Consider the following 14185-nt stretch of genomic DNA (forward strand, 5'->3'; position numbering starts at 1 on the left):
TAAAAAGGAAACATTTACTACTGAAATTATGCTTCTACTAAATATTTTGTGCTTTTTTCCCCCTTTTTTTAATCTCAGTTTCTATGCAGATTTTGGACCTCTGAACTTGGCAATGGTATATAGATACTGCTGTAAACTAAACAAGAAATTAAAAGTGAGTATTATAGATGTTTCATTTTGGTATTAAAAATTTTAAACTGTGAACTCTGACAAATGAATTTGCTGAGCACATACCCTTTAGTTAGGTAATCTTATCTCTGGAAACTTTTGTGAGTGATTCACCTAGAAGTTGAACTTGATCTTCCCGATGGTACCACAAAGGACATGTTGACCTCTTTCATTTTTCCGGATGAATTGAAATATGAGCTGAATGAAGTCATTCCAATAGTGATCTAAGAAAGAAAGTACACGTCCCTTTAAGGTTGTCGTTAATGAGTGTCTATCAGATTCTCCCCCAGGGCAATTTTTCTGAACCTCCTGGCTTGCTTCTAGTGGGTGATGAAAACAATAACCGAACTGAATGCTGTGGAGTCACTTTTGACTCACGGTGAATTGTGTGTGTGCACAGTAGAACTGTGCCCATGTCGGGTTGGTAAGGCAGTGAATTTTTGGTAGCAAATTGCCAGGCCCGTCTTTCCAGGTGCATCTACTTGGGTTTGAACTGCCAACATTTTGGTTAGTAATGAAGTCCTTAACTATTTGCACCATCCAAGATCGCCCCCTCCCCAGACTAAGAAGGGGCCAGCCCTAGAGTTGGCAAGAGATCTGACGAGTTGAGTTTCTCTCCCCTCTCAAGATTGAAGTGCTTGTGTCCTCAGGGGGTCCTCTCTAGAATTCCCAGCTGAGTGAGATGGATGGAATAGCAGTGACAAAGCATGGGCTCTACCTGTTAAAAGAGCAATAGAGCCATACATCCAGCATCATCTGCACTTTTGATTTTACCCAGGAGCTCTGGTACTTGGATGTGGGTTTAGGCACGGGACTACTTTGTTCCCCCTTTAATCTCTTAGCACATGAGGAAAAATGACAGCTATACCCCTAGATTTGGTGAATTTATTTCAACTCTGTTTTCCTTTTAATTTTCTAAGTGAGAATTTTTAAATACAGTATTTCTGCTTGGAAGGCAGAATGCCATACAGCAAGCTCTTAAGGAAAAATACTAAATTATAATACTTAGATAGTTTGTAGAGTGTGTAATGAATAAGTAGCTATTCTTTCTGCTGGGTAAATTGCTGTTGATGTTAAAGAGTTTTATGTATATGTAGGCTTTGTACACATTACCTGCTCAATATACATTTGATTTTCTTTTTATTGAACCTAGGTATCTCTTTTGGAGTCTTTTTTGCAGAGTATGTAGTATATTTTTGATTTTTGCCATTTATCTCAAATGCTGAATGGTCATGTAATGATGAAAGAGAGAGATCTCCGTAGCTAACAATATTCATATAACATAAATTCTTTTGCAGTAAACTTTTTTTTGGAGCTAATTTGTAAAGTATTGTCTGACTTGAAAAGGCACATGTAAATTCTCTTAACTGAACCAGAAGTATGTTTTTCAGGGGAAAAAAAGGTGTTTTCAGTAGTTTAGAATATCAAGCTGAGAGTTTTGTATTCACCAAGGAAGCAAAGACTGTCCTTTTCCTCTAAAGTAGACTTTTAGTGGATGAAATAACAAAGAAAAGATAATTCATAAACAGATGATTGATGTCTGTGTTTTCCTTTCGAGGACTGAATAAGTTCACCCCTTTTGGAATAGCCCTAGGAGTAAGCTGCTTGTGTGAATGGAGGCGTAGAGTTAACCAGCTGGGGCCTGGGTACCGCTTACGCTGACCCAAGAGCCAAGCCTCGTTATTAGGAAAGTAGAATTGCCGGTCTGACTCTGCTACTCTTACAGCAATTGCCTGGGAGGAGACTGAATAAATACTCTTTATTCTACTGTATTCTAAATTCAATAGGATAGGTAAGTATATATGAAGTCTTGTTTTGATTTCTTTTCATTTACAAAATGTGCTTGGAGCATTATGAAAGTTTAATAAAGTCCAGACAGCTCCCTGGGTTTATTTCCATCATCAGATAAACTAATGTGTCTGGAATGACATTTTAGCTTTGGCACAATTTAAAAGTATGTCCCAACACGTAATGGGCACATCTGTTTAAGGAATGAGTTTTCAAAAATGCTAATAACTCATCGGTTATCTCAATGAAGCATGACAGGTAGAATTTTTAGGTTAGGAGGAAAAAGTTGATTTTTACCAATCCAAATTTGTAATACCTTCTTTTCTACCTTGAAGGATCTTAGTTGTTTTTTGTTATAATCTGGGAAATTTGGATTATATCATCTGACAGAGTGATGATTTGGATTCTGTTAGAAACTGTACGTAAAAGTTTGTAAACTTCAAGTTCCTGCTCAAAAGAAAGTACTGCTGAGATTTGGGAACTCTCAGAGATTAATACAGCAAAGACAGCTCTTTAAGGACGTCTGAACACCCTCTTAGGCTTACAGCTTCTGCTTCCACCGAGAAAAGCATCTAATTATAGGATCGATATGACAGTTTGGTCCTCCTGATTGTATGGGTTCAGAAAGAAGCGTTGCGGGGCCTGCCAAAGACACAGTATAACATCAGGGTGAGATTGCCCAGCTCCTCCTTTCTACTTGTGGTGGCGGCCACCGTCTTTGGGGTCCATTCTTCCTCCACACTCTCTGCAATGCCCCTATTGACCGCCCATGGTCACCGTGCTGTCACCGTGGCTTCGAGATTCCTGCTTTTTCCACGCACAAGACTCCAGCTGCTTCCAGGAAATGAATTTGTGAAACGCTCCCACTTGGTACATGTCTTCTTGTTGCTTTAGTTCTGAGTCGAATGTGGCCTCTAGAGCTCCAGTCTCCTGATTCCCCCAGACCGTCGCCTCCCTGCTGAGAGCTCTCACCTCTCTCCCATGGGTGCTCAGCTTGGTAAGGCCTTTAGGGGCTTTACTTCGTGCCCTTTCTCTTAGTTGCTTTTTCAGCTCCCCCACTTGTATCTGCTCAGGGGATGATTTCCTGTACTCATTTCCGGGAAGGCTACAGCACCACGGTCCCTCCCTGCTTTATTCTGAACTCCACCTACTGCTTCACTTCAGGAGGAGCCTTTCCTTTTGTTGCCGGCTCTGTCATGTCCTTGCCCTCTGCGTTGACAACTGCTGCTCCTCGAAGACCTGGTCTACCCCCGCCGCCTCTGACACCACCTCCCGCTCTTCTGGGCTGGGTGGAGGGCTTCCCAGGTCTCCCTGTAATTCTCGGCACAGATCTTGCTCATGCATGAGTTTTAATGGCACACTGGGCTGCTAACAGCACGGCGAACAGTTCAAGCCCACCAGCAGCCCAGTGGGAGAAAGAGGAGGTTTTCTGTTCCCAGAAGCATGTACAGCGTGAAACCCCACGTAGCGTCAGAGTTAATGGACGTGACTGACGGCAGAGGGCTTGGGTGATTTATTTGATTCTGAGTTCCCAGAAGGTGAGAAGGGTCAAGCTCAGCCCCAGGTCACTGAGCACATGAAAACCTGTTGACCATAATCCTTCTCCTGGACATTTAGCTCACCTTTTAGCTTTTTGTCTTTAAAGGTTTCCAGGACTAGCTTTCCCTCAGAGTATTCATATCTTTGTTATACCCTGATTTCTTTAGTCTTTTGCTATTTCGCTTTGGGCTTCTTTACCGAACTCTGAATTCTACGATGCTTTTGTTTCTCAGACTCCTCTATTTTTCTGAGTAATCTCATGCTTTTTAAACCAGAAACCTTAGAGTTCTCCTTCTGTGTCATTTCCTAACTTTCAGCAGCATATTTTATTTTCTGCTTTAGGGATTTTTGTACCTTACAGTAAAATTAAAAAAAAATCCCTCCCTTTTCTATACTTATGATAGTTAATATTCTGTGCTTATATTGATAGTTAATATTTTGCAATGCTTTCATTCCAAGCTAAATTCTTTATTTTTTCATGCTCTTTAAGTTGAAGATTTGAAATTATGATTTGTTGCTCTTTGTGTGTGTGAGAGAATGCATTTTATTTAGAGTGGTCTTAATTTTAATTATATTGATTAGAATGAAAAATTATTCATGAAACCTTAAGTAGATTTAACAATGAAACCCCAAATCACTACCACCAAACAAAAAAGCCTGCTACTGAATTTAAAATATATTAATTAAAAAAAAAGTATTAAGGGTTATGCACTAACTGGTTGTATTTTGCTATTTCTAGCTAATAGTTATTTTAATAGAATCAGTTAAGAGAGGACTGGTTTATTGAATTGAGATAATTTTCAAATGTTATACTTAATATCAGTGATTGATAAGCTAGAGCATGTATTGTTAATCTGTTTGTTAAAGGCATCCACACACCCACGAAACTATATATGTAAAATTTTGTGTGTTTAGATTTTTCTTCTGTGATGATTCATAGTTTTAGATCAAGCTTTCATAGTTATCCTTGGCACTGAAAATGCGAAGATCCTTAGGTTAGAAGAGAAGACTATACTAATAAACAAACTAGCAATAATGTAAAAAACAGAATGCCATCTCTAAATTTAATCAGTTAAAAAATCTTTCAAGTCCTGATTTAATAATCTGAATATCTAATTAACATAATATGATTAGGCTGGCTTTTCCTAGATTAGTCAGTGGAGCGATAGTTGTTGGTTTTGCTTTTCTTCAGAGAACAACAAAACCTTAGCTTAGGAAAAAAGTTACCTACAAGCATCTCTGGAAAAAGGGGCTTTTTTAGGGCAGTGGTTTTCATTTTTCTCCGTTACTTGTTCGCAGGAATCAGCAGGATAATTTCAGTAATCTTGAGGACTATTGTAAGCAAGTTTTAAAAGGCTACTCAGATGTAATTTTAAATCTATGCAATAGCCCATGTAGTCTTCTCAGGGTAATGGGGTGGATGGGGATCATGAAATTATTATATAAAATACTTAAAAAGTACTAGCAGATAGTGGGCTCGGGCAGTGTCATTGTTGCTTTGCAGTGATCCTGGCCTGGTAACGAGACACCTTCCATGGCTTCAGGTGGCTGTAACAGAACTGTTTTGATTTTATATCTACATTTAGTACAAATAATGAACCTACACCCACTCAAAGCCCGCAGGAAACTAACACGCTAGGGGACTGTGCAGTTTGGAAAATATCCCCCTCCCCACTCATAGTGCGCCCATTACTGGTGTAAGATGGGGTAATGGTTAGAGCACTCTCACTGTAACAACGAAAACATGTCCAGATTTCTTCAAGCAGTTACGTTGTTTCAGGTTCATAGGCTGTAGGTGTAAAGCAAAACCCCATTCTAGATTGCGGCTCTGGTTTAAATTGATAGTGAGGGCATATGGAATGGGGCTAGCTAGCATGGGAGACTTCTCAGGGGTTGTATCCCTTCAGAGCCCTCTCATGAATTCTTAGGCAAGAAAAATGCATTCTCTAGAGACTCTCCAAATGCCTTCAGCTTTACTTTCAGCATGATCAAATTATATCTATACAAAACATTTTCTGACACTGACTTGTACTTTAATCAAATGTGCCATTGCATTGATTAAAAATGTTAAAATTTTAAGCAAAATGAAAATATGTAGGGACCATTTTCTTTTAAAAGCAACCATTCAGCCAGTTTTCAGTTCTTTTAGCTGTAAGTAAAACCATCAACCATGTTTTGTTTCACGCAGCCAAAGAAAATTTTCAAGACTGTCCCCTTCCTGAGGCAGTTGGAGGTAAAACATGTAGTGGTCATGGCTGCTCACAGGAAGACCTGCTCATTTATTGCTTTTGCAGTGAGGTGACTACTGGTTGTTATGGAGATGCTGAGTGCTGCTGCCAGTACCAGGCTAGCTGAGTCACCTGAAAGGGATGGCGCCTTGGTCACCATGGGGTCCCTGTGCCTTGATCCACATAATTGGACCAGCTTCATGGCCGAGCTTGCTTAGGGGGTGTGCATGGGGTGCGTCTTCCTCTGTGTACATGTACGTCAGGGGGAGAGCGTCTAGGCCGCACTTATGCATTCTGTACATCTAATCAAACACACGTGGCGTCCTAACCGTGTGGCAACAAGGTTTTGTTTTTAAGCATGGCAAACTTACTGAAAGGCAGCTTGAAATCTGGGTTTCTTTAAATTAGCCAGACATTTTTCTTTAGCTCGGAGCTTAATTCTGTCACCCTTTCTTGTTGAATGCTTAAGTAGCTTGTGATTTCTTGACCAAAAGTCAACAAGTGCATGATTTGTATATTTTACCCTCATCCAAAAATGTTGTCGGGGCTCTTAGTTGTTTGCATAGCATTTAGCATTTTCATCTCTCTGAGTTGCAGTGACTTATTTTACTTGAGCAGCCACATTAGAATGTGACCTATCACATAGTTCCATCTTCCCAGATGGACTGTGTGTGAGGTTACCTTCCTCTCTGTTGCTCTATTATTGCGGTCATGGTACTTTGGCTTACAAGTGCCACTAAATATTTACATGTATATAATGTACTAATTTTGTTGTACATATGGGTGGTAAAACTTTGACTCAGGTAAGCAGTGGTGATCTGGGAATGTTATAGGTTTGATTTTGATATAGTTAACAGGTATTCAATAGAATACTCCCTTTTCTTACCAAGTTAGGGAGACCCGTGGTTGTATACTTTTTCCTTCACTTACCATCTGATTATCTGACATTTTACATTTGCAATATTAGTGCAAAATTGATTACGTACATTTTCACATCTGCAACATATGAGGGGCACCCCCCCAAAAAAAACCCAGAATATTTTTTCAAAGCTATGTATTTAATTTTTTTTTTTTTACAAAATAACTTTATCACCTTCAACGTACTCTCCATTGCACTCAATATACTTGTTAAATGTACGATTCCATTCTTGGAAACATTTTTGAAACTCATCTGTTTGGATGGCCAACAGCATCTCCCTCATTTTTTTCTTTACCTCTTCTGTGTTGCCAAAGTTCTGTCTTTTCGTGTCCCTCTTCATTCACAGAAACAAACAAACAAAAAATCTGCAGAGTGAGGTCAGGTGAGTCAGTTGCATGGGGCAAGAGAGGCACTCTGTGTTTTGCCCAAAGCTGGTGCACTCAGATGGTTGCGTGAGCAAATGCATTATTGTGGTGGCAAAGCCAGTCTCTCATCTGCCACAAATCAGGCCTGTTTTTGTCGCACGTTGTTGCGCAATGTTTCAGCAACTCTAAATAGAAAGCTTGGTTAACAGTCTGACCTGGTGAAACGAACTCCACATGCACTATGGGTCAACCTTCCATCCGTTGGACATCCAGAATGAGGTTTGTCATCAGTTGACATTTCACCTTTTTCGAAAGAAAACCACTCGTACACTTGAGTTTTTTCCCATAGCGCTGTCCTTGTAGGCTGTGTTCAACATCACAACAGTTTCTGCAGCATTGCTCCCGAACAGGAAACAAAATTTCACAGCTGCACACTCTTCTCTTAAATCGGCCATCACATAAAATGAGGTTCGAGTGAAACTGCTTTCATTAGAAAGTGCACTGTGCGCAGAGAGAACCGCCCCAGGTGACATCACTGAGTGCAGGAACTCAAGAGCAAGTTGCTCTATACTTGCCTAGCAGGGAAAATGCGTACTAGCAAAGTTTCGCCCAGAACTTTTTTCCATTTTGGGGGCGTGAGGGTGGGGGGTACACCTTCATATGTCTGGCAGTAATGAGTGTCGAGATTTGAGGTGAGAGAATACCATGATGGGCATCATGGTAGAACCAAGATTCTCAGTGGTTTTGCAGTTACATAATGATGTAATTTGGCCATGGGTAATTAGGTAGCCATCCATTTGCGATCTGTTGTGATTATCTTCCATTTCATCTAACTGATTTTGCCTAGTGACTTGGTCTTTGGAACCTGACCATGTTGAAAAGTGAGGAGAGAGTGTACCTGCAATGAAGATAATGCCATTGTTCCTTGCTGTCCTGAGAATGCATCCCGATGCTGTTATTTTCTTCATTTTGCACTAAGCCTTGAGCAAGACCTTGTCTTTGTTTAGCATTATAGATCATTAGCTCGTGAGACTTGTGAAGCTAGATACCGATTTCACTACCGTGTGTCTCTGGTTTGCTCAGCGCAGATTCACATCAGATTGGCTGTTGAGCACACCCGGATAGATTGAGTTCACCTGATTTCACCCTACTGTCCTGGCACCCAGATGTAACAAACTGATTTTTTTTATGGGTTATTTAGTCCAAAGACATGTTTTATTGGGCATAAACTCTGTTTAAAATTTTTAAAATTCATAGTGAGCATCTGCCCTTTATGGAAATGTTCACAAAATTCTGTATTTCTGGCTCCTCTTCAGTATTGGAGTATCTGCCAATTGAAGGACCAGATTCCTGCAGGGAGGAGCTAAAGAGTGCCATCTGTTTTGCATAGGGCATGTTCTGTGTTGCCAACTGACACACTTCAGATTCCTGGAACTCCTGAGAACTCCGAATTTGGAATCTCTAGAATAACCTCATTGAAGGCAGCTTAGTTATGGAACCATTAATGAGTGCCTAAGGTGTTACCACCTGGAATGTATGAATTTACAAAAGGTGTAATATAAGCCTTGTGAGGCATCTGGGGAAATAATTTTTTTTTTGTAATATGCTCTTAAAAGACACATGGCATGATTTGGAGTCCCTTGAATAGGGAATTTGAAGTTCTTGTGGAGACCACTTCACCAGATGGCTGGTGTCTTAAGAGCCACGCAGAACGTTCTCAGGCGTGGAAACCGGTCGTGATTTGAGGCGGCTTTCCCCCAAAGCCTCGCAGTGTCTGAGAGCAGTGCGCTTCAAGCTGCACCAACAACTCAGCGAACCTGTTAGAAATGCAGATTTGTGGTCCCTGCCCCACAGAATCAGAAACTCTTAGCAATCTGTTTTCCTAAGCCTTCCAGGTGATTCTGAACCACTGTCTTAAGAAGAGGAACTATAGTACAACACTAAATAAAATTTAGTTTAGTCTAAAAGTCTGATTTTTTTCCCCCTGAATTTTCTAGTAATACTGATCAGGTGTACAAACAGAATGATCGATATTCTAAACCACGAAGCTTGTGAGGGACTCAGAACGGCTATTTTTGTACACTCTATCACCCTTCGTGAGAGAAAGAGCTCTGGATTTTCCTCGTTCTGTCCTGCTAGCTGTGTGATGTTCATGGTCGACCTCTCTGGCCAGTGGCTTCTGTTCTGTAAATACAGAGTGCCTGCTGCTTCAGCCTTCGCCTGGACTACTGGTCTAGGATTCCTTCTGTGTCCTAACTGAAGCCCTCTGGCATTGTTCTGTGTTTGGGAAAATGCTAGAACTTAGCAAGTGGCCAGTGGATCCGGGCTCCTGCCAGCGCTGCTTTTGCAGTGATCACAGTGCATAGCTGTGTGTACTTGGGATCTCTGTACTCTGGTTTCAAGATAAAAATGTAAACTATTGGGAGACTTGTGACTCCAGGCTGTGATTTTAATGACTTGCTGCACAACAGGCAAACCATCCTGAGTTCTTACTATTCTCTCTGTAACATCTTCCCCCTTTAATATGTAAGACTTTGTTTATTTGATTTGGCCAGTTTCAGACTTAACTCTGCGATTGTATGCAGCGTCTAAAATCTATGGGCTTCTCATGTAAAGCAAAAAGAAACTGTAGCTCACTGAAAGCCAGAGATGATGTTCTAAACTCTGTGTGTCCTGAAGGTCCTGGCCAGCAAACATGATGGCCCTCCTGTCTCCCTCCCCTGAAGACCAGAGTAAGAAGAGGCAGCTGTTGAAGTATCTGATTTTTCTCTTTATGCCTTGCTAGCTATGTAATGTTCATGGCAGAGTTTGATAAAAATCTTAGCGTAGCATTTGATTAAAAAATATCTTCTGCCCTCAGTGCAAGTTTACTTTCTTCTATTCAATTGGCATTCTATGATGCTCACCTTCCCGACACAACCGCTGAAGCCAAAGTGGGTGAACAAGCAAATGTGGTGAAGAAAGCTGATGGTTCCTGGCTATCAAAAGATATAGGGTCTGGGGTCTTAAAGGCTTGAAGATAAACAAGCGGCCATCTAGCTCAGAAGCAACAAAGCCCACATGGAAGAACACACCAGCCTGTGTGATCACGTGGTTCCGAAGGGATCAGTTATCAGGCATCAAAGAACAAAAAACCATATCATTGGGTACACACCTCCATGATACGATCGCCGAAGACAAATGGGTGCATAAGCAAATGTGGCGAAGAAAGCTGATGGTACCCGGCTATCAAAAGAGATAGCGTCTGGGTTCTTAAAGGTTTGAAGGTAAACAAGTGGCCATCTAGCTCAGAAGCAACAAAGCCCACATGGAAGAAGCACACCAGCCTGTGCGATCACGAGGTGTCGAAGGGATCAGGTATAAGGCATCATCAGAACAAAAAAAAAAATCTTACCATAGTGAAGTGCAGAGTGGAGACCCAAAGCCCATTTGTCGGCCACTGGAGATCCCTTTGGAGTGGGGTCTAGGGGAGGAGATGGGCCAGGCAGGGTGTGATGTAGCACCGATGAAGAATACAGCTTTCCTCCAGTTCCTAAATGCTTCCTCCCCCCCAGCTATCATGATCTGAATTCTACCTTGCAAGTCTGGCTAGAGCAGAGGATGCACACTGGTGCAGATAGGAGCTGTAGGCACAGGGAATCCAGGGTGGATGATACCTTCAGGACCAGGGGTGTGAGTGGTGATACTAGGAGGGTAGAGGGAGAGGGGGTTGGAAAGAGGGAACCTATTACAAGGATCTATGAGTGACCTCCTCCCTGGGAGACATCGGATGACAGAAAAGGGGGTGAAGGGAGACATCAGATGACAAAATAATGATTTATAAATTATCAAGGGCTCATGGGGGAGCGGGGAGGGAGGGGGAAAAAAAAGAGAACGTGATGCAAAGGACTTAAGTGGAGAGCAAATGCTTTGAGAATGATGAGGGCAATGAATGTATAGATGTGCTTTACACAATTGATGTATGTATGGATTGTGAAAAGAGTTGTATGAGCCCCTAATAAAATGTTAAAATCTTTGGAATAAGAATAACAATACATAAATATATTAAGGCTTCCAGGGGGTGCAGGGTGGGGGAGGAAGGGGGAAAAGGAGCTGATATCAAAGGGTTCAAGAAGAAAGATAATGTTTAGAAATTGTTGATATACATAAGAACCCCCAATAAAATGATTTATTAAATTAAAAATATCTTCGGAGCTCATCCATAAAGTAGTCTTCTTTCTCTGCATAGTAAAGGTCTCTAAAAGGCCCCACAGATGGGCTAAATGTGCCTTTGAAGGTACTTTAGTCATTGGTGCCTCCACTGGCTAGCATGTCTTTTTAAAAACAAAACCAATATTTTGGTAGGGCGATTTGATATTCAGTGTAGATTTACTGTCTTTTTTAAAGGTGGGAGAAGGCATATTTAATACTTGAAAGGGAAGATCATTGAAGAGTTTTTGTATGTCAGTCCCCAATGACATAAAACATTAGCCAACCGACAAAACATTTTGCTTTTCGTCAAGTTTTTCATTCCAATACCAGAATATCTCCTCTGATGAACACTGCCAAGTTGCTGCTGTAAAACTGTTGAGTGGTAGAATGACCTGGGAGCCCGTGACTGGGATGCCCGGTTTACAGCGAGGGAAGTTAGGGTGAGACATGTAAGACACTGTCCTTGTCTCCATTATGATTTGCTTTCGATTGATTTCGATTCCTTGAGCAAGCGCACATCTCTGTGATCCAGTCTAGGAGTGACAGGCTCAGCTTCACTTGTCTTGCCATTAGTGTCTAATTAAGAAAACATTTGTCTTGCTGTTAGTGCCTAATTAAGAAAACATTTGAATTCCAAAAACACTGAAGCAGGGTAACTCCTGTGAGCTTTAACATCTTTCCTAAATCCAGGCAAGACACGCTCATTAAGAAAATAAACAAGTTAATAAATAAAATCAATTAAGTTTGCTTCCTGTACGCAGCTTTCCATAGGAATATTTTAAAGGTAAATTTTCTAGGTAATTTTTTGTGAAGAATATTCTTTATCTGTTTTTTTAATTTCTGAAAGCCTGTAATAATTGAAAAGATTCTTCTACAAGCCTAAAAATGTTAACTTGTGGCATATTTACTTAAAACAATATATGTCAATATAAAGGAGGAATACGGTGAGAAGAAAATCTCCCTTGGAATTCTGTGCTCTGACTTCCTAGTTTCTGTCCCAGGATGATTTCCAGGGAGAGGGAGAGAAAAGACAACACATCGGGACAGAAGCATATACAAAAAGACCCCCAAAGGAACCCCAAGACACCGAGCCTGAGATGGTAGTGCAGCACCCTGACTTTCTCACACCTGGAGGGTGGATTAATGAAGAGTTCTCTAGGAAATGCTATCAGTTTTTATTTTTTTATGGAGTTTAAGTTTTTAGTAGAAAAGAGCAACAAACAGATGAACAAAGTTAAGGTTAGATAGTTGCTATTTTCTTCCTCACAGGATTTGGAGAACCAGGTGATGTAAATGGTGAAGGACTTGGGACGCCAAAGAGCTGATGAGCCCTTTGACGTTCAAGCCCAACGGGATGGTTACTCAGAAGAGGTCTTTGTAAGGCAGGCTTCAGAAATTTAGGATTCGGAGACCATAAAGGGAGCTTCGGTCTTAATCACACAACTTATTGACGGAGAAGAATATGTGCCGAAATCCAACAAATTGGCAAACATTCAACTAATAATCTAAAACAGAAAAGTGGAAATGTCCCGGCAGTCAGTAGTTAGAGACTGTGAGAGAAGAGAGGAGTCTAAGCAGCATGTCTAGAGATGCTAGCACATGGACTTGACTCAGCTGAACTGAAGAGATGTTAGTTGCTGTTGAAGACATTTCGACTGGGAGTACTTTGGTTAGCAAATAAGGATACTAGTATTCAGAGATCCTCTTTGATATAAAGGCAGATTTTTTTTTTAAGTTTAGTTTTAAAGGAAATGCTCTACCTCCTGAGGATGCAGTTTTCACAGCGATACATGCCTGCCTTGGCATGAAGAGGGTTTTCAGACTGCAGGAATATACATAGCTAAGGCTCATGTTAGCACGGGTTCTCTGAGTTGGAAGCATTTCTTTTCCATGCAGGAGATTTCAGGATAAAGAAAGCAATATAGTCAAGTCTTATTTATATTTTAGAGGGCATCTAGAAGCACTGATTCTCTGAGTTGCGGTCAATGCAAAGATAAAAAGCAATTTTTTTCAGGCTTTGAATTATTTTATTAAAATTAAAATGTTGCAGTTTTTTTTTACATTTTATTAGGGGCTCATACAACTCTTATCACAGTCCACACATATACACACATCAATTGTATAAAGCACATCTGTACATTCTTTTCCCTAAACATTTTTTTTCTTTTCTTTTTTTATGTTTTATTAGGGGCTCATACAACTCTTATCACAATCCACACGTATACATACATCAATTGTATAAAGCACATCCACACATTCTTCACCCTAATCACTCTCAAAGCATTTGCTCTCCACTTAAGCCCTCTGCATCAGGTCCTCTTTTTTTTTCCCTCTCCCTCCCCGCTCCCCCCTCCCTCATGAGTCCTTGATAATCCACAGATTGTTATTTTGTCATATCTTGCCCTATCCGGAGTCTCCCTTTCCCCGCCCCCCTTCTCTGCCGTCCATCTCCCAGGGAGGAAGTCACATGTGGATCCTTGTAATCAGTTCCCCCTTTTCAACCCACTCACCCTCCACTCTCCCAGCATCGCCCCTCACACCCCTGGTCCTGAAGGTATCGTCTACCCTGGATTCCCTGTGCCTCCAGCTCCCATATGCACCAGTGTACAACCTCTGCCCTATCCAGTCCTGCAAGGTAGAATTCGGATCATGGTAGTTGGGGGGAGGAAGCATCCAGGATCTGGGGGAAAGCTGTGTTCTTCATCGGTACTACATCGCACCCTGACTGACCCATCTCCTCTCCTAAACCCCTCTGTGAGGGGATCTCCAGTGGCCGACAAATGGACTTTGGGTCTCCACTCTGCACTTCCCCCTTCATTCACTATGGTGTGTGTGTATATACCTATATATATTCTTAAAAAGCAATTTTTATAGTCAGTGTGTGAACTCATGTGCCTTATTCTGTCAAACTATCAGATATTTTGAAATGTGAGTCAGTTGGGCAGGCTTCATTGCATGGCATGAGTGTTCTTATGTTTTGATACTTT

General features: G+C 41.1%; 1 protein-coding gene across 3 annotated transcripts in view; it reads left to right on the forward strand.

Annotated features, from left to right (window-relative positions):
• Window positions 1-14185, forward strand: part of CDC14A (cell division cycle 14A) — a 174705-nt gene that overhangs the window by 25082 nt on the left and 135438 nt on the right. For all 3 annotated transcript variants that reach the window (XM_075558821.1, XM_075558819.1, XM_075558820.1), the window contains exon 3: window positions 79-154. In XM_075558821.1, coding sequence (XP_075414936.1) covers window positions 113-154 — 42 coding nt within the window. In that variant the 5' untranslated portion in view covers window positions 79-112. The remainder of the gene's footprint in view (window positions 1-78; window positions 155-14185) is intronic.

The sequence above is a fragment of the Tenrec ecaudatus genome, chromosome 1 (genome assembly GCF_050624435.1).
Source record: "Tenrec ecaudatus isolate mTenEca1 chromosome 1, mTenEca1.hap1, whole genome shotgun sequence".
Lineage (NCBI taxonomy): Eukaryota > Metazoa > Chordata > Mammalia > Afrosoricida > Tenrecidae > Tenrec > Tenrec ecaudatus.